This window comes from Serinus canaria, chromosome 26 (assembly GCF_022539315.1).
Source record: "Serinus canaria isolate serCan28SL12 chromosome 26, serCan2020, whole genome shotgun sequence".
Lineage (NCBI taxonomy): Eukaryota > Metazoa > Chordata > Aves > Passeriformes > Fringillidae > Serinus > Serinus canaria.
In genome coordinates, this window is record NC_066339.1 from 667,434 (window position 1) to 693,367 (window position 25,934).

The 25,934-nt window shown below is 57.5% G+C and overlaps 2 protein-coding genes and 1 long non-coding RNA gene across 6 annotated transcripts; 1 reads left to right on the top strand and 2 right to left on the bottom strand.

Moving 5' to 3' along the window:
* Positions 1 to 180: 180 nt before the first annotated feature.
* Positions 181 to 11,277, bottom strand: LAD1 (ladinin 1). Of its 4 annotated transcripts, none has more exons than XM_018922259.3 (10): positions 10,813 to 11,276; positions 7,546 to 7,686; positions 5,786 to 6,272; positions 5,257 to 5,388; positions 4,491 to 4,540; positions 3,653 to 3,725; positions 3,121 to 3,252; positions 2,717 to 2,806; positions 1,563 to 1,640; positions 181 to 1,251 (listed from the first exon to the last, which is right to left on the bottom strand). In XM_018922259.3, the coding sequence occupies exons 1-10, from the start codon at positions 10,848 to 10,850 to the stop codon at positions 1,243 to 1,245; spliced, it is 1,230 nt and encodes a 409-aa protein (XP_018777804.1). In that variant the 5' UTR covers positions 10,851 to 11,276; the 3' UTR covers positions 181 to 1,242. The 4 variants fall into 4 exon arrangements, with proteins under 4 accessions (XP_018777804.1, XP_009095667.1, XP_018777806.1 ...); XM_009097419.4 differs by having other exon boundaries at positions 5,257 to 5,391; XM_018922261.3 differs by lacking the exon at positions 5,257 to 5,388 and having other exon boundaries at positions 10,813 to 11,277.
* On the top strand, positions 7,694 to 17,925 carry LOC108963127 (uncharacterized). The gene is made up of 2 exons (XR_001991836.3): positions 7,694 to 8,913; positions 17,559 to 17,925. It is a non-coding gene; the product is annotated as an uncharacterized LOC108963127 (long non-coding RNA).
* Positions 17,926 to 18,275: 350 nt separating this feature from the next.
* Positions 18,276 to 25,040, bottom strand: TNNI1 (troponin I1, slow skeletal type). Its single transcript, XM_050985355.1, is given in 9 exon segments — positions 18,276 to 18,616; positions 18,915 to 19,025; positions 20,341 to 20,517; positions 20,960 to 21,049; positions 21,133 to 21,264; positions 23,967 to 24,008; positions 24,828 to 24,861; positions 24,863 to 24,926; positions 24,929 to 25,040. Coding segments are annotated over 8 exon segments (759 nt in total). The 3' UTR covers positions 18,276 to 18,616; positions 18,915 to 18,917.
* Positions 25,041 to 25,934: the final 894 nt, after the last annotated feature.

Consider the following 25,934-nt stretch of genomic DNA (forward strand, 5'->3'; position numbering starts at 1 on the left):
CTGCCCGGCAGCTCCGGTCCGGCTCCCGCAGCCGCTGCTCCCACCGCGGGATGCTGCAATGAGAAGGGAAGAGTTAACTCCCCAGGACACATTTGATTCGGGGTCTTCCCTATTTTCCCCTTGTCGGGAGAAGGGGAGGGAACAGTTTCCAGTCCCAGACCAGCAGTAGGTGACCATGAGTGTTTTAGAAAGAGCAACTTTTATTAAAAAACAAAAAAAGGCACATAGTCCTTTCCCAAGCCCAACAAGCAGGATCAGCTCCAGGGGCAGCAGCAGATTCCCACGCTGAATTTGTCACCACAGTGGTTCTTCAAGGCACAACCCAAACCCAAAGAATGGCCCCAATAAGAGAATTTGAGCCCTTTGCCCACGGCACCCTAAAGCCACCCTAAAGGCTGCAAGAGAGCATCCCCCATCCCTGCTGGGTGGGCTCAGCAGCCACAGGAATGCAGGATCAGGGGCTGCACAGCAAAGGGCTCAGGAGGAAAGGCAAGAGGGAAATGGGGCCCAGCACAGGGCACTCAGCTCCATGAAATCCCCCAAACAGGGCTGTGGCCATGGCCAGGGCCAGCTCACCCTCCCCTGGATCACTGGATGAAGGGTCACTGCCTGCATGGGCAGGGGATTGCAGGGACAAGGACAAATCTCTGGTTCAGCTGCGTGTGGAAGGAAACACCAGGGCCAAGTCCCCCCTTCTTCCATGAGACATCTCCAAGCACTCATGTAGCTTCATGAGCCTCTGGTTGGGCCCCTCTGGCAGTGACAGCCTGGCAGGGGTGACAGCTGACTGCCCCACCTGCCCCAGGCAGCAGACGTGGTCCATGGATATGCAGCTGGAACTCCCTCAGCCAGGCAGGTTCTTGCCTCACTGACATCCTCCAGCTGCCAGGGAGCTGTGTGGGGGATCCCCTTTGCCAGGGCAGTTCTGGGGCACAGGCAGAGATCAGGAGCAGAACAGCAAATGTGCTGGGCAAACAAGGCAGGAGTTGGCCTTCAGCATCTGTGGGGAGCCTGCAGGCCTGGACTTCCACAGAGAGGCAGTGATTGGGGACTGAGGGCACAGGGAGACTCTTCCAGGCTTCTTCCTTCCCATCCCACAAGCAGAGGACCCCATGACGTGGGCTGCACCCACACATGGCACAGGGGACTCGTGGCAGTGGCTGCTGGATGGTTGGGTAGGGCTGGGCTTTGATCTTTGGAGCAAACCAGTTTTTCCCAGATGGTCTGATAGCACAGCTGGTATTACTGCAACTGCAAAAGAAAGTGGGAACCACTGAGGCTGTGCCTGAGGCTGCAACCCCTCCAGAGGCAGCTGCTTTCACCAGGCAGTGGCTGTCCCCAGCAGGGGATGGGGCAGGCAGGCATCCCCTAAATCCCATGACAGGCCACTTCCCTTCTCCTCCTAGACCAGAGTCCTCCTCACCCTTACAGATGCCTCCAGTTGTCCCCTCCTGCTGACTTCCCAAAGTCACAGAGTCCTGACTACCCCATATCACCCCTCCCCTTACATCCTGGCTCTGCCACAGATGATGCACCAGGTTCCAGAGCAGCTCCATAATTACCTTGGTGTCTCCAGAGGTGTCTCCAGGCTGCTTTATCCAGACATCTCGCTTTGCCAGGCTGTTGATTCTCCGGATTTCCTGCAAACAGGAGAGTCAGAAGTGACAGGAGAAAGTTTTCCCCATGCATCGTGTGCAGTGTTGGCTTGGTCTGACTGTACCCAAACCTTGAAGCACACATTATCCAGGTAAAACCAGCCAGCTTTGGGATCCTGCACCTGGGAGACCCTCAAAGCCAAGTGCAGCTCCAGCCACAGAAGTGGAGCAGGTGCTATTGAAGGAGAACTGACCAAGGAGCTGCAGGCTTTCCCCAAGAGTCACTCCAGGAGCAAACCCTTTGCTGGCACAGCTGTCTGGCACAGACACGTCTAGGCAGCGCTGATCTCCCAGCCCAGCCTGGATTCACCTTCCCTGGCTGCAGGGCTGGGCTGGAGCTGCCCTTCCTGGGCCAGCTGGCTGCCACGAGCAGTGGCCAAAGCCCTCCCTGCTGTGAGCAGTGAGACCTGCCCAGGACCTGCTGAGCCCCTCCTTTCCAGGAACACCAAACAACCCTGAGGCCAAATGCCCTCTTGTCCCTCTCCTGCACGGTGGCCAAGAGATGACCTTTTAGTCCCCTTGGCTGGGCACTTCGCACCCACAGCCACAAGACCCCCTAATTTTGGGGGGTTGGTTTCATGTAGGGGTGCAGATGACTCCAGACCCCTCATGCACCAGGACCTCTCCAAGCCCCTCAGAGCTGAAGGGCTGAACACACAGCTCCTCTCCCACTGGCCCCAGGGAGAGCTGCTCATCCAGACAGAGGAGATGGGATGGCAGAGATGGGATCATGCTGGGGGGCAGGGTCAGGTATCCCTGCGTGTCCTGGGACATGCACCCAGCTGGCTCCTCTCCCTCCTCAAACCACCAAGGGCTGGAATCAGCTGTCTTGGGAATTTTGGGCTCACAGTCAGAACACAACAACAAGTAGAGCCCTGATATATCATCATGGTGGTCCTGCAGCTCTGAGACCTCCAAACCTGGCTAAACTGCTCCCAAACCCTCTAATAGGTTCAGCCAAGGGCTCATCCACCCTTCAACCCTGCCTCAAGGTGCAGCACCATGTCCTGTGAGGCTGCCTGCTCTCAGGGCTCTCACTTGACGTTGACACAAGCTGCTACCTTTCCGTTTTCCTCCTTGGCAGGCTCCTGAGCTCGGCTGATCCACAGATTAATGCGGGATGTCACCGAGCCTGAGATCTTCAGGCTGTCCTGCGGCACAGAGAGGGACACCAGGGTTAGAGCAGCGGCTCTCCCTGCACGAATGTAACCCGACCCAGTCCCCAGGGCATGGGGAGACTGAGCGGAGCTCCGGCAGCAGAGCACAGCCCACACACTGGCTCCATCCCAGCTCCTCAAATTCCAGCGCTCGGCAGGAACCCACACAGTGCCGGGGCAGCTCTGGCACCCAGCTCCGCAGCCTGCCAGGCTGAGCCTGGTATCCGAAGAGGGGAAGATTTGCCCCAGAGGCGGTGCCTGCCCAGCACAGCCCCGCTCGACGTCCCGCTCAGCCGCTCCGGCCTCACCTTCCTGAGAGCCGCCGGTTCCGCCTTGCTGGGAGCGCTTCTCTCGAAGAAGTTGCGCTTGCTCGCCACCCCCTCCGAGGAGAGCAGGCGACTCTTCTGGGCAGGCACGGAGGATTTCACCCCCTCCGAGCGCTAGGAGAGAGAGAGGCGTCAGCAGGGCTGTGCTGCATCCCGGGGTGAAAAGAAAAGTCCAGCTTCTGGCTCATACCCTGAGCCTTTTGGGGTCTGGTCCCCTCCTGCCCATCACCAGCTCACAGCCTTGTGCACTGCTTCCCTCAACAGACCACGGCATCCCCAGACCCTCTGCACAGAACATCTCCCCCCTGCAGGGCCGTGAGGCATCCCCAGACCCCCTCCAAGGGTCCCTGCTCCTAAAACCCTGAGGCCAATCCCTTTTCCTGCCTTTCCATCTCCTTCACCCCCATCAGCTCTGGTATTTGATGCAGCTCAGGCCCTCCCCTCCCCACCTGGTTCTAGGCCACCCCTCTCTGTCTTCCCACCCCCACCTGGCCCTGCTGAGCACCCTTGGTACCTGCACAGCTGAGTTGTACTTTTCCAGCTTCTCCCCAATGGTGCTGTTGCTGCCTGGGATCCTCAGACTCGCACTGGGGAAGACGAAGGAAGAGTTGAAACCAGCCCCCCTAGGATGTCCTGGGATCAGCCCATGGTCCTGGGAGCTGCACTTGGCAGGGGAAGGCCCCGTCCCACCCAGCACTCCTGCATCTATCTGCCAGGTGACCCAAGCAGCCCAGTCCCTGCTGGTGACCGAGCTCTTGGTGTCACTGCCTTTCCAGGGCCACACTGAACACTGAAATACCTCAGAGCTCCTCAGCCTGCCCTGGGTCCAGCTCTGCCAGCTCTGAACTGCATTGCCCCCAAAGTCAGCATGGCTCTGCCTACAGCACACACCTGCCCACGGAGGGGTGGAGGATCCCCTGATCGGGTCACCAGAGCCAGGTCAGGCTGCTCACGGGGCTGTTTTGATGTCCCCATGGATGGACCTGTGCCCACAAGCACCGACATGGAGCTACATAACCCCAGAGAAGTGGGGGCTTGCTGGGGGATATTGGAGCAACCTGGGACAGTGGAGGATGTTCCTGCCCATGTCGGGGTTGGAATGAGATCTGCAGGGTCCCTTGAAACCCAAACTGTTCTGTGGTTCCAGGATCTCATTCAGATGCAAGCTGCACTTGGACATTGTCTTGTCCCCTGCCGAGCATCGCTGCCCACCCACTCCACAAGGCTGGGGACCAATGTCCAGCAGATCTGTGCCAGGCCTGCCAGGCCCCAGCACCTCCTCCTCCCTTGGAAAACAAAGGATGGCCATTCCTGCCCAGCAGGACCAAAGCAACATGACAAGAGATGCTGACCTCCTTGTGAGAGGGCTTTGGCTCTCTTCTTTCTGCTTCTTGGAGATGATCTGAAAGAGACAAGGAGAGGAGATCCTGCAGTGAACTTTGGTTATCAAAGATAAGCATGGGAGACACTATCTTACTGATCTCCCCCAGGAAAGCTCCATTTGCACCCACACCAGAGCTTATCTGATATCAAAGCTCCCCAGACCATAGACACTTCATGGTGATAACAGTTTTATTCCCAGTAAAGCCTCATGGAAGTCAATCAAGTGTAGCCAGTCAGCCCTGACTCACAGTAGCAATGATCCTGACAGTTCTAGGCTTTCCCAGCTTCTCCAATCACTTTATTCCAGAGATCTCTTTTGAAATGAAACATATTCTCAGACTGTAATATGGAATGAGAGGGAGGATGGATGTTATTTTTATCCTGTGCTTTCACATAAGAATGGAAAGGCTGGAAGGTGGATGGCAATTCCTGTGGCTCTGGAAATTTTGAGGACAATGAGTTCTCTGTTTTCTCATCACTTCTCATAAGTTTTCTGGTCAGCACAAGGTGGATGAACTGGATATGTTCAATCTCACATGCCTTCAGTCAGACACAGAGAAGGAAAACAGGGGGAAGAGGGAATCAGGACTGCAGTGCCCAGCCCAAGGGTAAGTTTTGAGCACACTTCTGGGAACAGGTTCTGCCCACATAATCCAGAGGCCAAAGCAATCCTTCCTTTCCCCCCATCCTCCACTGCCTCATTGGAATCCTTTCCCCACCTGCTTCAGCTCTTACCCGGAAGGAGACAGTTCTTGGACTGGCCCGTCGGATGGAGGTGACATGAGTTGGAGAAGGGTCTGGCTTTTCTGCAGGTTCATCTCGGGGAGGGGACAGCTGGATTACCTGCTTTGAGGGGTTCCTGGATGGCTGCTTAGGAAAAAGGAGACCTCAGATGCATCCCTGCAGAGCAGACTGAGGTGCAGGAGCTGAACAGTCAGGGCAGGAACTGGGTTGGAAGCCAAAGTTTGAGATCAAAATCCTCCAAACCTTTCCTGTCTCCACTGGACATACAGAGTCCCCAACAGCCCTTCAGTGTCCCCTTAATGGCAATCAGCAGTTTGTGCTGGAGAAGGTGATCAGGACAGCACAGACCAGGGAGGGGAAGGAGGTCATGGGACCCTGTCCACCACCTTGTGCTTTGCAGCTCTCCAAAAATCCTTCCTCAAAATCCCATTTTCCTCCTGGTACTTTTGGGCTGTGTCTTTCTCTGGTTCTCCCAGCACCCAGGACCTCTCCCCCTGGTGCCCCATCCATTCCTGCTTACCTGCTGCTCTGGAGATGAGGTCACTGCTGAGATTTTCTCTTCTGTGCTGCGGTTTCCCACCCTGGTGAGGATCTTCACCTCCCGGAGCCGGCAGCTCCCCACCTCTGGTGGCTCCTTTGCTTCCTTCCTCTGCTCCCCCCGAGGAGTCTGCGCTCCTTGGTCTTTGTCCTGGAGCCATGTCCTCACCACCACCTTCCTCTCAGAGCCTGGTTCCAGGTTCTTGTCTCTGGGCGGGTCCCCTCTGCCCCTGGCCGCCTCCTGAGCATGCTCTGCAGCCCGGCTGCTCTCCTGCCTCCCGCGGGGCTGTGCCTCTGTCTCCTGGCAGCTCTCTCCCGCTCCTGGCTCCTTCTGCTCCTTCTCCTGCCTCAGCTTTTCGGACACAGGTGGGAGGCCCCTTGTTCTTCTCCCTTCTTGTGTCTTCAGCACCTCTGAGAGCTTTCGCTCTTCCCCATTCTCCGGAGACTGCGGCTTCACCAGGGATGAAGGTCTAGGAACAGGGACAACATGGGATGACAACCTCAGCCCCTGGGGCTAAAGGGGTGATTTCATGCTGCAAGTGAGGCAAAAGGCTCTGGAGAGGGACATAAAAATCCCATAAATATCCTGGAGTCCTCCCTGCAGACCAGGGCTTGCAGCCTCTCTCATGCTCATCACCCCAGCTCAGCTGTCTGAGAAAAAGTTTGGATTAAAATTCTTTTTTTTTCTTTTCCTTTCTGTCATAGAAATGAAGCATTTCTGCAGCCTTATCCCAGGACACCAGCACCCACCAAGTCCTGTGCCATGGAGATCCAGGCTCAGGGCAGTCTGGGTCTGCTGCTGGATAAGAAATGTGGCTGTGACTCTTCGCTGGACTAGGAAAAATCCCACTAACTTAAAGTGGGAAGTGTTGGTTGGAAGCCAATCTGCTCTGGCAGGTCCACTCACAGTCCCAACACGACCTGTGAAAAGCTGTTTCCCCTCCTTCCCCTAGGGAAACAGGCACAAGGCCTGGGAAGGGGCCGAAGGACACCTGGCAGGCTGTGTCTGCACACTCCCAGCACTGGGAAGGAGATGGGATAACATTTGTCCTCCTCCTGAATTGCAGTCACCACATGGCCAGCCTGTGTCAGCACCAGGGAAGAGGAACTTGTCCTTCCTGCCTGGTTCATTTTAGTCATGCCCAGCCCCCATCCACCCCATATCCAGCCCAAGAGTCCCAACTCCATCCTGTCTGAAACACAGGAACACTTCTGGAGTGGGAGCCTCACTGCAGACACAAACCACCACTGGACACTCCCAGGACCAATTTAGAGAGTGGATCAGGTTGTGTAAGGGCAGCCTGGTCCCAGAGTACCTCCAAACCCCAGCTCCCTGCAGCCAGGGACTTTGGCAGCACCAGTGGAAAGCCCTTGGCTCAGATCTCCCCTTCAGAAAAGGTGCCACAGCGTCACTGTGAGGTTCAGAGGGGCAGCACAGCCAGCCAGGCTCTGCCTGCTCTGCTCTCCTGCAGAGCTGGGCACCCCTTATCTGCCTGCAGATCCCACCTGCAGCACCACCCTGAGCTCTGCCCTGGCACCAGCCCTCCCCCACTCCTGCCCGTGTGCCATGGGGAGCCCACCCGAGGTGTCCCCCCTTGTGCCCCCCTGGGAGCCCATCCCTCCTCCCGAGGGCTGTGAGCTCTGCCCACGGCTCAGCCCTCCCTCAGCCAGGAGCCAGCCACAGCAGCAGCTGCCAGGGCCCGGTGTCAGGAGCGAGGCCAATGCCAGCAGGACCCCACAGACCTGCTGGAAGCTGGGCTGATGTCCTTGGCAGGGCTGGCAGGTTTCTCATCCGTGGAGGTGGATGACAGCAGGCTCCGGTGCCTTCGCCGGCGCTCTCTTTGCTGCTCTTCCTCATCCTCCAGGGTCCTCTGCCTGGCCAGGCTGTTTGGGAGGAAACACAAGGACATGGGGAGGCTGTGTCCTGCATGGACACCCTGAAGCCCTGGTGCCAGACAAGAAAGGAACTGCTACACCCTGGGCAAGGCCAAGGGCTGGAGGAAGTCACCTTGCTGGAGAAGAGTGAGGCCAGCACAAGCCAAGCTCCCCTAAGGGCTCTCACTCCAGCCAGCTGATGCAGGCCCTTCCCAAAGCAAGTACTTGACTTCCCAACTCCCATTTTCTCCTGCTGGAGGGAGCACTCATTTCAAAGGAGTTCCTATATTAAGCAAACCTTGCAGGGGAAGGATATTGAACCTGTAACCCAGCCAGACCACGACCCTTGAGCTACCACACAGACCTCAACCACATAAACTGGAAGGGTAACCACTATGGCACAAGATTTTAGGCCAAAACCAAGATGTGGTGATGGCAATTTAATTTTTCTAGAGGCTCAGATGCAAAAGTATCAGAGGCTGAAGGCAACTGCTGAGAGGCTCTGCCTGGGAATGGGGCTGGCAGGGCTCCTCTTCCCCCCTGCATGTGCTTGGAGTGGGAATTGTTTATAATCACAGACTGAGACAAAAAGATGAGGTCTGGAATCATCTTTGAGCATTTTATTTTGCACAACCCAAATGTGGGTTGGGTTTTGGTGTTTTTTTTTTTTTTTTTTTTGTGAGTTGTTTTGTTTTTTTTTTTTTTTTTTTGGTTTGTTGTTGTTGTTTTTGTTATGTTTTAATAAAATGCCACTCGGAATAAAAAGTTGTCTGGAAAACACCAGCTCCACTAGTGCCAAAACTGCCCGCCCTCTGTGCTGGTGCATGAAATGTGTTGGAAAATATTTTTATTGGCTGATGGAGCTTCTCAGAGCCTGGTTCTTCTCTCTCAACACGAGCCCTCAATCAGCCACAAACACCGCAGGGCACCCCAGCAGGGCACTCCAGCAGAGCCTCCCTTGCGCAGGGTCCGTGCCAGGACCTCATCCCAGCTCAGCCTTTGCCATGAATTTGACTTTTAGCGAAAGTCAGGGGGGCAAGGCCGCATTACGAGTGAGGACTCGCGGCTGGTTCCGAGTTACTGAGTAATCCCAGCCGGTCATAAATTAAACCGCTTTACCCCCCGCGAGTGCTCGCGGCTTCTGTTCCTCCTGCTCGGGGCATGCGGGAACGCGGCGGGGCCAGCGGAGCGCGAAGGGGGGAGAGGACTCGACAGGGAGCTCCGGGCTGGGGACAGGTCAGTGCTGGGCTGGGGACAGGGCTATGCTGCCCTGCCCTGCCCTTCCCTCCGCTGGCCCCGCAGACGAACAGCCCCAACAGCAATCGGACCCAGGCTGGGTAGCTCCGGGCGGGCTCCGATGCCCGCTCGGCACCGGGCCAGACGTGGCTGGCGAAGGCTGGGATGTGCCCAGGGAGCATCCCCGGCTGGGACAGCCCGGCCGTGTTTGCACAGCCCCGGCCCTCCCGGGGCACATCCCAGCAAGCACATCCCAGCGGCAGATTCGCGGGGGGACACAGATCCCGGGGCCTCTGCACTCCTGTCCCTCAAGCACTGCAGCACTGAGCACTAATGCCGGGCTGAATCCTCACAACGACCGGGTACTTCTTTGATTTTATGCAGTTTCCTCCAAAGTGAAAATGGGATTTTCCTGCCTTGAATTACCATGGCTCCCTCTGAGGCAGCACAAAACCTGGCACTATCCACAGGCAGCTCCTCGTTACTTTTAATTACGTGATCCACCCATCAGGCTATGGATTTGCTCTGCCAATCTTTCCCTCCTCTTTTCAAAGAGGGATTTATTTTTTGCTGTCTTACCTTTTTTAGCTGAAAGACATGAGCAAAAATCTTTGGCAAGTGTCCCTGCCTTGTCCTCTCATGCCCTGTCAATGATTAGCGCAGAGATTTCTGACATTTCTGCTGTTTCAGTGCTGCCTCATCTCAGGAGAGCTCAGGAAATGCCTTCCGGGGTTGGGAGGTACATGGGGTGCAGGACTCAGCTGGGCTGGTGTTGGGGCAGGTCTGTGGCTCAGGGGAGATGGATCAGGACAGGGCTGGAGTGGCCTTTCGACCTGTCCCACCCACACCAGAGGCAGCTAAGAGCTGGTGGCCTCTGAGCAGTGGGGTCTCAACTAAAATAAGGAAGCTTTTCACAGTGAGAGTGGGGAGGCCCTGGCACAGGGTGCCCAGAGCAGCTGTGGCTGCCCCTGGATCCCTGGCAGTGTCTAAGGCCAGGCTGGACAGGGCTTGGAGCAGCCTGGGATAGTGGAAAGTGTCCCTGCCACGACAGGGGTGGAACTGGATGAGCTTTAAGGTCCTTCCCACCCAAACCAGTCTGGGATTCTCTGAAGTCCCCTTTCTTACACCTGGTACTGAGGCTTGCAATTAAGTCTCGGAGACATAACATCCTCTTGGGCCAGGGTTCCTGCTCTGATTTTGGCACAGCATGGCTCTTTTTGAGTTTCCATCACCTCTCCTGTGCAGCCCAGGCTGGCAGGGCTGGCCTGGGGTCTGCAGGGGTCAGGGCTGATCCCACCTTGCTCCAGCTTTGTGCGAGAGCCTGATCCAGCCCAGGGTGCCCAGTAGCCTCCCCTGCTCTGGAGCACTCTTTGGGAAGGACGAGGGAGCTGGTGGTGCTGCAGGGATTGCTCAGGGATTGCTCAGTCAGTGCCGCTGAATCAGGGCTTGCTCAGCACAGGAAGGGCTGCAGACTCCGCAGGCAGAGCAGGACATGCACTAGGGGGCTGCATGGGCATGGGGGAAGTGGAAATGCCCCCAGCCAGCTCAGAGCAAGGCTGGAGGCACAGCCCAGATAGTCTGTTCCCCAAAGAAAGGCAAAACAGGCCCAAAATGTATCCAGCATGGCACAAGAATGCTTATCCAGGTAATTATCCTGTGCCTGGCCCAGTTTCCCCAGGCAGCAGAAACAAAAACGCCTCTGATCTTGCCCAGCCACAAGAAACTCCAGCAGCGCCAAGCTCTCCATGGGGCTGGTATTCACCTCTGCAAACAACAAACACTCCCAGGGCAGCTGCCCCCTTCTCCCATCCTCCCCGAGCCCCTTTGGCCACCAGCAGCCCACCCTCACCCCTCCCTGCCGGCGGGGGAAAGGGTTAAGCATTAATCCCCAGCACTTACCTGGAGAGATCGGACCAGTTCCTTCTGCTGAAGGACATTGCCGCTACCCGAGTTCAGAGAGCCCCCAGAACCCAAGCAGGCATACAGGCCAAGGGAGCCTCGGGATCAGCGCTGCCCGGAGACTACTATGCTCCCCGAGAAGGGAGGGAGGAACTCCCTGCAAGGTTATTTCCCTGTGCGCCTTCACCCTGCCTGCCTCCCGCTCCCACCAGCTGCATCACATGGTTCCTTATCTACCTGACACAGGCAGGGCTGTGATTTGTGTGCCAGCGGCGCGGGACGAGAGCCGCCCTGCCCAGCAGTGCCACGCAAAACCAGAGCCCTCCTCGCTGCCAGGCTCCGAGCCGGGAGCCGCGGCTCGGGCCATCCACGTCTCCCGGGTTTCGGAGACAACTCCCTTGCAGAGAACCTGTTCTACCGGCCGCAATCCACCAGTCAACAACTCCCGCAGCCCGGCGGAGGAGGTGAATTACCCCGGGCCGAGTGGGAGGAGGTTGGCTCTCGGGGATCCAAAACAGTCATTAAAACACCTCCGGCTGGGCGCAGTGCAGCCCTTTCCAAAGAGCTTGGGAGGGCCCCTGCTCCTTCTAACCCTTTCTAGATGTCTCAAATGGAGCTGTCAAGGTCTTCTCATTCTTGGGCTTTGCTGCAGCAGTGAGCACTCACAGAGTCTGGGAGGGGCCTGGGGCATGGGGGGGGGTCCAGTTTTTGTGTGCTGGAGCCCTGTGCCAGAGAGGGCCTGTGTGCCCAGGTTCATCCCTCACCCAGACCCAACCCATCAAACCCATCCTACCTCTGGCTGTGCCCCAAGGCCCCCACACTTACACAGGGCAGGCCCTCCTACCAAGGGCAGGTGTGAAGCCACAGGGTCACTGCCTTTAGTGGGGGAATGGGGATTGTCTTAGGGGAGGAGGGGGGGCCCAGGCACAGCAAAAGCCAGGTGCCAGCCTGGATTTTCCCACAGCATGGCCTCAACCCTAGTGCTTGGGCTGCCAGGTGCTATTCCCTGCAGGAAATGTCATCCAGGACCCCTTGAGTACAACCTCTGCTTCCAGTGAGATCCATCCCTGCACCAGCCCGAGGAACTGGTTGTGAGGCTGGGCTGGCCCTGCATGCCTCCAGCCCACAGGGGTGTGCCGTGACCTGAGCAATGATTTTAATCAAAGGTTTCTGATTAAAATCCCATTTCTAGGAGATAGCCCTGTCAAACAAGCCGCCCGCTCCAAGCAGGGCTCGCTCTCGGCTCTTCTTTCTTCTCACAGTAATCACTCCTCTTTCAAGTGTTTTCATATATACAGAAAATTCAGTTAGTTGTGGCATAAGGGAAAAAAATTACTTAAATAACCTTGCAAGCATCCTGCTAATTGCTGACAGACTATATATAGCAGTCCAGCATCAGCAGCTCCTCTAGAGCAATAAAAACTCTGTGATTAATGCACGGCAAGCACGGCGCTCACAAAGCTCATTGCCAAAGGATAGCACTGGAGCACCAGACTTAGCGGGGTTTTCCAAAGGATTAGACTGAACGTGGCAGTGAAAGAACACCCCCAGCTAGGATCTACACAGCAAAGGGATATAAAACCTCCCAGTCTGCAATTCCTCTGGTTATTAAGTTGAAGAAATTCTAGATGGGCATTTAGTGCCTGGGGATTAGTCAGAGGATGAGCCTGGCTGACACTCACCCCCTTGCTGACACTTGCCCCTTCCTGGGGCTTTATTTGCAGCTCAGAAAACTTTGGAGCTGAACAGAGTTTCCTCTTTATTCAAGAGCCCTCAGAGGCTTTCTCCTTCATGGGTTTGCCCTGTTTCCCTCAAACCCAGGAAAATGGTCAGAGAAGAAAATATCCTTCAGGAAGAAGTTCCCAAGGCCTATTCCCCAGTGCTGGGAATCTCCTCCTTTATCTCGGATGGGTCCTGCTGGGCTGTACAGCAGCACAAAGCATTGACCTCTCATGTCTGGAGATCTTTGCTGCCATGGAGCTCCTGTTTTGCCTGATGTTCCTCACGTCTTCTCATGTCCACCATAACCCCAAAATTTCACTCCTAAGGAGATAAATCTAAAGTCCAGAGCCCCTCATTTCATAGATGAAGTCATGCTTGATTCTTCCCATGTGTCACTTCATACCCCTCTAAACCTCCTTTGCCACTTTATCCCCAAACTCCAAGTGCTGCCAGATCTTTCTGAATGTCTGCATCACCAGTCTTCCTGTCTGCTGTGACAAAATCGCAGGAATTATCAGCAGTTTGTTATCTTACTACTGTTTCCTCTCTGCTGGTTGATTATTTATCTTTGTTTGGACTTTCCCTCTGAGCTGTGCTTGACCTAAAGGTCTTTGCTTCTGGAATCCCAGGAAAATGCTTGTGTCCCAGGTCACCCTTATCCATAGTTCATTGATGCCTTCAGCAAACAGCAGTCACTTTGTCAGACCGGATTTCCCTTAGCAAAGTTATTTAGGCCACCCTGAGTTCATCCTCAAAGCACAGCCCAAGCTGCAGGTCCCAGAGCTGAGGGTGATGAAATCAGGCAGAGAGATGAGTCTGTGAGGGAAGGGATGCCCAGAGAACCAATCTGATATTTATCCAGACCTGCTCCGTTCTCCAGGCTGTCCCATCTGCTGTTCCAGACCCACAGCCCCCAGGGGAAGGCTCTGTGGCTGAGGGAGCAGAGCTGCAGGATGTGCCCTGAGCAGAGAAGCTCCAGAGCCAAACCCTTTTCCCCTGCTCTGCCCAGGAGAGCTGCACCTGCCCGAGGAGGAGCCCAGAGCTTCTCCTGGTGTGATCAGCCGAACTCATTAATAGCCTCTAAGGAGCTAGACCAGTTTCAAAGGGGTGTTTTTTCCCTTGGGAACAGTGTCCTGTGTCTCATCACAGTGCAGAGCCTGTTTCTTTGGCTACAGGGTGGCAGAGAGCTCCCAGTTTGCACAACTATGTGTAATTAGGGCATTCCTCAGCTTCTCCTGGGGCCCAGCTCTGAACCCTGCACCTCCATCCCTTGTGCTGTGCTGGTCCCTCAGCCTCAGCCACAGCTCAGCTCCTCTCTATCTCCTGAGGCTCACCCCTGTTGCTCTGCCATGGTGGAGCAGCATTTTCTTCCCAGGCTTCCCTCCTGAGCTGGGACATGGGGCTCCATGACCAGGAAAAGGGGTTTTAACTCCTGCTGGGCTCCATCCCACCACAGCTCCCAGAGGTCCCACCAGCATTTAAAAGCTCTGGGAGGAGCTGAAGGTCTCCTTCCATCCCTGGGATGGTGCTCTGCATGCCCTGGAATGGTCCAGGGCTCTCCCTCCCACTAAAATCTATTCAGCTTTTGGAGAGATGTGTGTGATGGCACAGAGAGAACTCTGTGAAGGGTCTGCAGTTGGTGCTTGCTCAAAAACTGAACCATGGCCTTTTCTAGGACAGGAAATATTCCTAGGAAAGGAATATCCATTGTCTGAACTGCCTGGCACCAGCTACCAGAGGGCTTATTTTCCTTTAGAATTTAGCTTTTTATTAAAAAAGACAAATCTTGCTTCAGAAATTCCACCATGATGCCTCATTGTCCTTCAGGTTCCCTTTCCATTCCCTGCAGATTGGCCTCCTCATCAGATGCCATCCCTGTGACACTCCAGATCTAACAATGGTAAACAAGGGACACCCCCCAAAAGTGACATCAGTGCAGACTTCTCAGGTGCTGCACAGAACAGGCCTGGCTCACTTCCAGCAGCTCTGTGACAACTGCACCTTCACAGCACAGGGAGTGACAGAATCCCAGGTTGCCTGGGGTGGAAGGGACCTCTGGGGCATGGTCACCTGGAGCAGGGACAAAGGCATATATCCAGGTGGGTTTGGGATGTCTCCAGAGAGGGACCCTCCAGGCCCTCCTTGGGCAGCTGTTCCAGGGCTCTGCACCCTCCAAGGAATGAAGTTCTTCATCATGTTGAGGTTGAACTTCTTGTTTGGGTTTGTGGCCGTTGCTCCTTGCTTGTCCTGTCCCTGAATTGGTTATGATTCCTGAGGAGTCCCTGAGCAGTGAGAGACAGGGCTCAGGCCTAGCAAGGGCAGAGGGACAAGAGGGATGTGTCCTGCTCACCTTGGATCCTGCTCTTCCCTGGAGCTGCAGCACCTGAGCCTGGGGGGCTCCAGAACGGGAAAATTCCTTCCTGGTTTCTACCACAGGGGACACACAGGACCAAGGGGTTGTGCCATGGCCCTGTCATGGGGTCTGCCCCTGCACCCAGAGCCCTCAGGGGTCCCAGGGTGGTGTTTCAGCCTCACCTCAGGGACTGCAGCCTGTGCCAGCCCTGTGCAGGGCAAGATGCTGCAGTCACCTGCATAGGCCATGGAATAAACTTCACTCCCTTCCCATCACCACTGACCTTTCCTCCCTTTCAGCACCAGCCTCCAGCTGATCTGCAAATATTCAGGGAAATATTTGGGCACAGTTCAGGTGTCTCTGAGTCTGACTGGTCAGCAAGGAGGTCACACAGCCCCTGTGTAACTTGGAAGGGACCATGTTATAACCAACAAGGAGGGAGGGATGTTTTCAGAAGCCCATACTGTCTTGATAATTTTTTTTTCCTACTGTCCAATTTAATTTGAAGTTTGTGATTTATTAAGATACTAGTGCATTGCTTTGCTTTCTTTTGGGAGTCTAGGCTGCAGTGGAGAAAAGTGCAGGACAGTGGGGACTGGGCTCTGCTCAGCTTGAGGAGACAGGGCTGACTTCCAGTTCCTCTAGAGAGAGACACCAGTGACTCCTCCAGCATTCTCTTCCTGAGAACAGCCTTGTGAACTCCCCCATTTGGGCTGATTTTTCAGTAAAAAATGTACTGGAGGGTTCCTTTCTAATTCAGTGAGCAGAAGCTGAGGTTGTTGTCACCTGGGAGGAAAAAACATGGCTCTGCAGAGCTGTGGGCTGAGGGAAGCCACCTGCACACCTGGGTGGAAGGCTCAGCCTTCCCTTTGCCATGGGAGCACTGGGACCCCAGCTGGCCCAGGGCCACAGGAACAGCTCCAGAGCAGAGATGGAGAGGAAGACTTGGATCAGCCCCTGATCCAACCAGGAGAGCTCAGAGCTGACTGTCCCATCTTCCCCTGGAGATTCAGTCCCTCTAAAAGAGGTTTTTTTTTTCCCTGCACTTTTTCTGTGTTCCTAATAGAACTGCAATCTGTAGACCTTTGTTTTCCCATGGCAGTCAGTGTGCTTTTCCACCACAGAGGGATGAAAATGGGACTCAGTGACTGGGGAGCATTACACCTTGAAAAAGTAGGGAATCTTGTAGAGGGAAAAGTTTTGGGGTGGGTTTTTCTCTCCCCACTCAATCTAAAACACAAGGTGGCCTCAGGAAGCCATCTGTAGCCCATGACAAGGGCATGTGGGCCCTGGGACCTTGCTGAGCACACCTGTCTGCCTTTGGGGCTGCAGATTCTCCCTGGGGAGCCCCTAGGTTTGGCTCTGCAGCAGTTTTGGGTGAGCAGGGCTAGCTGGACACAGGGACAGGCATGGGGACAGACACAGGGACAGGGATAGCCTGAGTGGCCACCACTGACCAGGGCCTGCTGCACAGCACTCAGCACCCCTGTCGCCTTTCATCTGCCTTCCATCCCTTCCAAACCCCACAAACTCCACACCTGTTTTTTAATTACTAGATTAGCATAATTGTACTAAGCTCAGAGAACTGTACTCAGCCCCTGCTGTGCCATTTTCTGCTTCTGTCCAGGCCTGAAGAAGGCTTTGTTTCCATGAAACCTCTCTTGCATTTTCCAGCTCTACCAGTTGGTCAGGTCACAGTTATTAACTCTCCCTGCACGTCTTTCTTCCTCTGCCAGGACCTGTGTGAGTTCCCTCTGGGGATTCCTGGAGACATCCCAGGATCTCAGACCTCGGCACTGCTCCTGCCTAGGCCCTGAGCTTGGAGAGCTGAGCTGCTATCCAAAACCTTCTGCCTCCAGAGTGGGCACCGTGGCAGACCCTGGGTCTCACCATGCACCCCTGGGAGCTGAGCCACTTGTGTTGGCCACGACAGAGACACTTCCCAGGGCTGGGGCTGCCTGGAACCTGTCCTGGGGTGCCTGGGATGAGGACAGAGGAGTCCTGGCACCCTGCTAGGCTGCAGCTACTTGGCCAAATTAAGCATGAAAAGATAAAAAAATGGGTGGGAAAGCCTCTGTGTGCCATGCAACTGCTCCAGTCCTGCAGGGGATGCTGAGGGCATGAAGGGTCAGGTGGAAGGACAAGGACTGAGCATCCCAAAGACTGAGCCAAAGGAGCAGCCTTTTTCAGTAGCAGCCTCCTCTGATCCATTCCTGATTTGGGGAAGAGTTTGCATATAAGTTTTGAATCCTCCGTGAAGGAGCTGTGGCAGTCTTGAATGCTGGTGGCTGGGCTAGAGAGGTGTCTCCAGTAGTGTCCCCCCTCACCCTCTGTGCCCAGGGACAGGGAGCAGAGTGGCTCAGGATCCCTGAACTGGCCAAAGAAAGGGAGGCAATGCCAGAGGAATTCAGCTGTCCTGGAGAGAAACCCAAACCCGCCTTCTGAACCCTCTCCCTCACTCCCTCTGCCAGCCATGAGTGTGCTGTGGAAGTCCTGCAGGACTTCCACAGCATGGGGCCATCCTCTCCCATCCCTTGCTTTGGGAGTGCAGTGTTTTCCTGGGAAGGTTGATCTCTCTTGGAGCCCACACACTTTTTGATGCTGTTTCCTTCCAGCCCTGTCTGAGACCTGCCCTTTGCTCCCAGTTTATTGCATTTTCTGCACTTTACAGGCTCACTCCAAAGGAATGGGGGGTGCTGCAGCACACCCTGGTGTGGTATGGGCTTGAATCTGGGGATGCTGCAATTCCTCTGGATACCCTGGGAACACAGACAAGGCACTGCTGTAACTACCAAGAGCTGCTCTGCATGTGGGCTGAGCATCTCCTGCAGAGCCCCCAGCCAGGAGTTTGAATTCTCACAAATTAACCCCTCCAGCCCTGCTCCAGAATGAGCTGGCACATTCCCAGCTGCTTTCACTGACCAGCTGCCGTCTGGGGGGCTGTGTCACAGAAATGGTTGGACTGGGGGGAAAGCATGAGATGTTTGGCCTGAAATATGGATTTATCTCTGGAATTAAACCTTGAAATGCCCCAATTACCACAGCTGCAGTTCTTGTGGTGGGCAGCTAGTGGGGAGCTGGTGTCTGGAGCTCTGAAGGCTTTTCCAGAAGCAGAGAAGTGGGGATGGAGAACAGGCAGCTCTATTCCCCCAGGCTGGTGCTTGGGGAGCTCTGCACCCCTGAGGCCCAGCAGGGCTGGCCCTGAGCAGGGCCAGGGGCTCAGCAGAGCTGCTGGGATCTGAGGAGCAACCCAGGGCTGGAAGGGCAAGACCAGAGCCTGTGGGAGCCCAGGGTGTGCGGTCTGAGTGCCAGCATGGGGACACTGCAGGGTGACCTGGCCCTGGCACTGTCCCTGAGCAGAGTTCCCCAGTGAGGAGTGCATGCTGCCTTGGCCCAGGACAGTTTTTTAATGCATGTCTGGCTGCCAGGGACATCTCGGGGTGCCACAGGGCACAGGGGGCAGGTGCTGCCTCTGGGCCATCTCTGCAGGGCTGGGAGAGGTGAGCAGCAGTGGCCCTTGGGGACAGCATGTCCTGTGGCTGATGGAGGGGGATGCTGTGCAGGAGCAGTGCTGAGGGCACTGCTGGAAGGAAGAAGCTCAGGTTTCCTTTCCACATCGTTGTCCTTGTGTTTCAGCTCAGTGGGAATTCAGAGATGGGCACAAAGGGACAGGGGAGCAGCGAGGGCAGGCTGGCAGCAGGGATGGGGACAGTCTTCTTCCCAGTGCTCCTGTGGGAAAGAAACAGCAGAGGGGCAGAGGGGCAGCTTTGGCTGTGGCTGCTGCCAGCAATGCCTATGGGATGAGGGTGGCACAGGCCGCACAGCCAAAGGGGAGCACCCAGGAGAAGAGGAGGGGGGCTGGCAGGCACCCCATGGCAGAGAGGTGTGGGACAGACCTCCAGCCAAGTGCAGGGTGGGACATGGGGACAGGTGGCCTTTTTCTGTAGAGACTGGGGACATTTCTGTTTCTCTCCAAGCACAGCCCAGGAGGCTGAGGGAGCTTGGGGGAATCAGGACCCAGCCCTACCTCTCACTGCCCCGTGGGGGACTTGGCAGCGTCGAACATCTTCTTCCTCCCCTCCATGCCTGACATGGCTTCCACGTTCTTGCGCCAGTCGCCCACTTCCACAGGGCGCTCCTGCCGAGGGACAGGGCTGGGCATGAGGCTCTGGCAGCCCTGCCCCGTCACTCCCCTGCACAGAGCCTCAGCTGGGACACAGCTGCCCCCTGGCAAAGTCCCTGTCCCTCTGCCATGTGTCCCTGCACAGGGAGCTGCCTGGGGAGGTGGCAAACAGCAGCCTGATCTCCACAGGGAGGTCTGGATCCATGTGGATACTCCCTTCCCCAAAGCCTGGCCAAGCTGCATTCATGCACCTGAAGGCTCAATAATCCCAGAAATATTTCTTTAGGAGGAAAAAACCACGTGGGACTTTGGGTTTACAGCAGCACAGTGGGGCAAATGTTTTTACTAAAGTAAAAACACTTCCTGCATTGCCCTCCCACCTCCACCTTTTCTGAGCCTTTGCTGGGGACTGGGATTGTTGGTGTGACAGTGGGAGCCTGGCAGACACTTCCAGAGCAGAAGGGGAGGTGACAGCAGCTCTGGGCAGGTGAGAGCAGCTCTGGGAGCCCAGGTGTCTGCTCTGCCCCCCCAGCATTTGTAGATTACAAACTGTGCCCCAACACCATCTCACCCCATGTAGAGCAAACCCAGATCTGTTCTCCACCTGGTGCCCAGGGCTGTAATCACAGTTTTCTATCCAAAGGGCTGGAAAAGTGCTATACCACAATGGGGGTACAAATGAAAAACAGCTGAAAATTGAGATTGTCATCCAATTCTGCTCATCCAATTCTCATTCACTCTGCTGAGCTGGAACAAGCTGGTGAAAGCCCTCTCGGGAGAGGGGATCCCCAGATCTGCTGGGGATGAGGTACAGCTCCTGCTGCTGGGGCATCTGCACACCTCAGGCAGGTTTGGGCATCACTGGCAATGAGACTTTCCCTTCTCACACCTCTGCCAAGCAGGTGGGAACTGGGCCATTTATCTCAGGCCAACTGCTGGGCTGCTCTGTCTTATCTAATCTGAGTCTGGGAGTTCCCTGGGAGATTTCTGGGTGTGATTGTGCCCAGCAGGAGCTCTTGTGGTTCCCTACAAGATCAAAGATCAGACTCAGCATTTGCAGCTCAGCTGTGGTGCTGAGGGGGCCCAGGTGAGAGACCCCCACACACTCTGGGAGGGAAGAGCACCACAGACAAAGCCCTAAATCTCACCAGTTACCATCCACCTGGTCCAGTCAGACTGGTCCTACGTGGTCCCACAAGATCCCACAGTGGGAATGGCCTCACAAGGCTCTTTCCAAGGCTGACAGGGGGTGAACACAGGGTGCCCTGGAGAAGGGCAAGGGCACCCCTAGGAAGCGAGTCTATCTCCAGCTTCCAGAGGAGTCACCCACCTTCTCTGTGTCCTCCTTCTTGACAGACTTCAGGTTGGCCCTGAGGTCCATGGACACCTTGTGCTTGGAGCCCAGCAGAGCCCTGAGCATTGCATCGGCTGAGACACGGACCCGGCGCAAGGGAGGCCTCTTGAACTTCCCCCGGAGATCAAGAACTTTGATTTTCAGATCTTTAATCTGCAGGGGCAGGGAGGAGCAGGGGTGGGAGGTCACTGCTTGGCTGCCTTGCACTAAGAGCCCCTGTGGGAAGCAGGAACTCTGGCAGCATCGAGCCCCAGAGGGATCTGCACCTCCCCTGCAGATCCACCCCCACCAGGGCTCTGCCCACCCAGGCTCAGAGCTGGGCCTGCTCAGGTGGCAGCTGTGCCACGAGAAGCTCTCAGACCCACAGGGGTGACCAGGAGAGTGAGGAACCTCTCTGTGGACCCCGAGGACACTTGGGATTCCCTTGGGCAGGGATTCACCTTGCTCTGAGTGGTGCCTTGCAGAGCAAACACCAGCCCTGAGAAAACCCTGGTGCCTGTCCCACATTCCAGCCCAGCCTGGTCCATGACACATCCTCATTCAGGCCAGAGCTGCCACTGGGAAGGAGTTTCCAGATGGAACCAGTCTGTCCTACCTCCCGGGTGTTATGGTTGCATTTCGCTTCAATGTCATATCTCTCCTCATCCACAATTTCCACCTTCTCGTGCAGCTCCCTACACAGGTCCTGGGGCCAAAAAAACAGGAGAGCAGTGAGTGAGGCCCCTCATGCTCCCAAGGAGCTCACTGCACCCTAGGGCTGAGCAGTACCTGGAGCTGGCTCAAGGAGAGCCCACTGGTATGCAGTGGAGTGACCCTCTCAGACAGGTACCTCTCCTTCTCTGCCTGCTTGTCCACAATCTCCTGATCCCACTCCTCCTTGGCTTTGGCCAGCATCAAACTCTGTGAGCATGAGGAAATGGCAGAAGTGTGAAGTGAACAGGCCCCGTTTCCCCTGAGCCACTCGCACAATGTCTGTAGGATGGGACAGACTCATGTGCCACCCCCTCCCTGCTGTCCCCAAACACACATCAAAGCCTCCCCCCAGCTGGGTGGGGCCGTGGGACCGTGGGGCTGTGGGGCTCTGGGGCTGTGGGGCCATGGGGGTAGGAGGCTGTGGGGCCGTGGGGCTGTAGGGCTGGGGGCCCGTGGGGCCATGGGGGTATGAGGCCGTGGGGCCATGGGGCTGTGGGACGGTGGGGCTGTGGGGCTGTGGTGCCATGGGGCTATGGGGGTATGAGGCTGTGGGGCAGTGGGGCTCTGGGGCTGTGGGGCCATGGGGGTATGAGGCTGTGGGGCAGTGGGGCCGTGGGTCCATGGGGCTGTAGGGCCGTGGAGCTGTGGGGCTGTGGGGCCCGTGGGGCTGTGGGGCCATGGGGATATGAGGGTGTGGAGCTGTGGGGCTGTGGGGGCCATGGGGCCGTGGGGGTCTGGGGTCGTGGGGCTCTGGGGCCATGGGGGTATGAGGCTGTGGGGCTGTGGGGCCATTGGGCTGTGGGGCTGTGGGGCCATGGGGGTATGAGGCTGTGGGGCAGTGGGGCCGTGGGGCCGTGGGGCATTGAGGCCATGGGGGTATGTGGCTGTGGGGCTGTGGGGCTGTGGGGCCGAGGGGCCATGGAGCTGTAGGGCTGGGGGCCCGTGGGGCTGTGGGGCCATGGAGGTATGAGGCTGTGGGGCTCTGGGCCAGTGGGGCCGTGGGGCTATGGGGCCATGAGGCCATGGGAGTATGCAGCTGTGGGGCCGTGGGGCTGTGGGGCTCTGGGGCTGTGGGGCCATGGGGGTATGAGGCTGTGGGCCTATGGGGAAGTGGGGCTGTGGGGCTGTGGGGCCGTGGAGCTCTAGGGCTGTGGAGCTGTGGGGCCGTGGGGCCATGGGCCTATGGGGATACGAGGATGTGGGGCCATGGGGCTGTGGGGCCGTGGGGCCATGGGGCTGTGGGGCTGTGGGGCCATGGGGCCATGGGCCTATGGGGATATGAGGCTGTGGGGCCATGGGGCTGTGGGGCCGTGGGGCCATGCGGCTGTGGGGCCATGGGGCCCGTGGGGCCATAGGCCTATGGGGATACGAGGATGTGGGGCCATGGGGCTGTAGGGCCATGGGGCCGTGGGGCTGTGGGGCCATGGGGCCATGGGGCCATGGGCCTATGGGGATATGAGGCTGTGGGGCTGTGGGGCCGTGGGGCCATGGGGCTGTGGGGCCATGGGGCCATGGGGGTATGAGGCCATGGGGCCGTGGGGCTGTGGGGCCATGGAGCTGTAGGGCTGTGGGCCCGTGGGGCTGTGGGGCCATGGGGGTATGAGGCTGTGGACCTGTGGGCTGGCCATGGGGCTGGGGCCATGGGCTGTGGGCCATGGGTGCCGATGGGCCATGGGCTGTGGGCCATGGGGCTGTGGGCCATGGGCTGTGGGCCTGTGGGCCATGGGGCTGTGGGGCCATGGGGCCATGGGGGTATGAGGCCATGGGGCCGTGGGGCTGTGGGGCCATGGAGCTGTAGGGCTGTGGGCCCGTGGGGCTGTGGGGCCATGGGGGTATGAGGCTGTGGACCTGTGGGGCAGTGGGGCCATGGGGCTGTGGGGCCATGGGGCTGTGGGGCCATGGGGCTCTGGGGCCGTGGAGCTGTGGGGCCATGGGGCTGTGGGGCCATGGGGCCATGCGGCCATGGGCCTATGGGGATACGCGGCTGTGGGGCCATGGGGCTGTGGGGCCGTGGGGCCATGGGGCTGTAGGGCTGGGGGCCCGTGGGCTGTGGGGCCATGGGGGTATGAGGCTGTGGGGCTCTGGGCCAGTGGGGCCGTGGGGCTGTGGGGCCGTGAGGCCATGGGAGTATGCAGCTGTGGGGCAGTGGGGCTGTGGGGCTGTGGGGCCATGGGGGTATGAGGCTGTGGGCCTGTGGGGCAGTGGGGCCGTGGGTCCATGGGGCTGTAGGGCCATGGAGCTGTGGGGCTGTGGGGCCTGTGGGGCTGTGGAGCCATGGGGGTATGAGGGTGTGGGGCTGTGGGGCTGTGGGGCCATGGGGCTCTAGGGCCGTGGGGCAGTGGGGTCGTGGGGCCGTGGGGTCGTGGGGCCGTGGGGCAGTGGGGTCGTGGGGCCGTGGGGCTGTGGGGCCATGGGGCTGTGGGGCCGTGGGGCCATGGGGGTATGAAGCTGTGGGGCCGTGGGGCTGCGGGGCCGTGGGGCTGTGGGGCAGTGGGGTCGTGGGGCCGTGGGGCTGTGGGGCCATGGGGCCGTGGGGCTGTGGGACCATGGGGGTATGAGGCTGTGGGGATATGAGGCTGTGCTCCCTCTGGCTGCTGATGTTGGCTTTGCTGGGGCAGGCAATGTTTATCCCAAGCCAGAGCCTGGGGAACTCCCAGGCTTGTGCTGGAGCACAAAGGGGCTGAGGCTTCAGAGTTGAAGGTGTGGGGGTCTCTCCCCACCTCAGTGAAGGGGAGGTTTGTTTGGACCACAAATCCCACATGAGTGAGAAGAGAAAGGTGGGTGGGAGCTGCTCCCCACAGCCCATCCCTGAGCTTTCCTCACCCCTGTCCCACCGACCACGCGCTGCAACCTGGCTCCTTTCCCCCAGCAAGACAAACCCCAGGGAGTTTCCAGCCCTCGGGACTCACCTTCAACAAGAGTTTGCGTGAGGCTGTGATCTTGGATTTTCTCTAGGGGAAAGGGGAGGAAAGGAAAACACCCTTTGAAAACATACACAGAAAACGCAGAGCAGCACCAAGGGCTCTCCCAAAGGGAATGGCACTTACCTCCCTGCAGGCAGGGGAGCAGCCAGGGAGGAGCAGAAAAAACAAGACAAGAGAACAGAGCATCAAGGAATGAGATTAAAAAAGAGGGGACAGTCAAGGAATGGCTCTCGTGTGGTTGCAGTTGGTTCCTTATTTCTGTATCTCACAGCTGCTACCAGCACGTGAGCCAGGTCTGAGGTGAAGGTGCCCTCTGGAAATGCAGTGGGAGCTCAGGGCTACAACTAAGAAATGTCAAACTGTCACTCAGGCGTGACAGGTGAGCTGGCACTGTGCCCATCGTGCCAACCCCAGCTCAGTCCCTGTGGTTCAGACACCCTCATTCCCCCAGTCCCTGGGTCTGGGGGAATTTCAGCTGGGTCGGGATGCTTGGATGCTGCTCAGGTTCACAGGGTTGGGACGTCCCCAGGTCGTTGCTCCAGGAAAGCTTTACAGGGAGTCCCTCTCTTCTCTGCTCACCAGGGAATGTGTGGGATTTGTGCTCCAGAGAGACTCACGGCAAATCCAGAGGTGCTGCCCCCCCTCAAATCTGCATTTGGGGATCTGGGAAAGCCCCGAGGTTTGAACTGAGACATTGAAAGGGCAAACAATTTGCACTTAAAAGACAGTTTTTGCAAGGGGAACGGCACAGAGGTCTGGGGCAGGGTCTCCCAGCAGATCCTCCCCAAAGGGACAAGCGCAGCCGGGCGAGGCTGTCTGGGGTGCAAGGGGACCGCAGCTACTCACGGCTCCGGCATCGCTGCGAGTGCTGTTCCTGCCAAGAGAGGGAAAGCGGCTGAAACCAAGGAGCAAATCCCAAACGCACAGAGGCAAAGGCAGCGAGGGAGCGATGCCGAGGTGCTGCTGCCCCGCGCTGTCGGCGTTGGGAAGCGGCCACGCAGCCTCCGTGCCAGGGGCAGCGCGGGCCGAGCCCCGGGCTCCGAGAGAACCCGCCCGCATCTCGGGCAAATTGCAGCCGGCCCTGCAGGGCTCGGCCTGCGGCTCATCGGGGCTTTTCCCAAGCTCCGAGCTGCTCCCCCGCCCCAGCTCGGGGCAAGGGATGGAGGCTGGAAATCTCAGGAGAAATGGGGGTGCCTCGGGGGTTTCCCCGCTGGGTCGGCTCAGGGGGTCCTGTCCTGCAGCTCCCATGGGCAACGGCGGGGATGGGAGGGCCAAAACCCACCCGGGGGAACGCTGCAGCAAAGGGTGACACCTCTGCTCTGAACAGGGCTGAGGGCTGGGTGTGCCCAGTGTGGAGAAATGAAGGATCCAGGGAGACCTGAGAGCCCCTTCCAGAGCCCAAAGAGGCTCCAGGAGAGCAGGAGAGGAACTCTGGGACAAGGGATGGAGGGACAGGACAAGGGGAATGGCTTCCCACTGCCAGAGGGCAGGGATGGATGGGATATTGGGAAGGAATTCTTGGCTGTGAGGCCCTGGCACAGGTGCCCAGAGCAGCTGTGGCTGCCCCATCCCTAGAGGTGTCCAAGGCCAGGCTGGACAGGGCTTGGAGCAGCCTGGGATAGTGAAGGTGTCCCTGCCCATGACAGGGGTGGGACTGGATGGGCTTTAAGGTCCCTCCCAACCCAAACCATCCTGGGATTCTCTAAGTTAGAGCTGAGCAGGTTCCTTCAGCAGTCACATTCCAGGTGAAACACTCAGGGTTTTCATTTTTACATTTGCCTGGTGATCCCAAGCCCTGGCAGCTGCTCCAGCCCACAGTGCTCCCCTGGCCCTGCTCTGACCCCTCCTGTGCTGAGCAGCCAGGGCACCCTGTGAGCCCAAAGAGCAGAAAAATGTGGGTGAAAACACCATTCTTTTTTATTTTTTTTCCCTTCAAACAGCATTTTCCAGGTG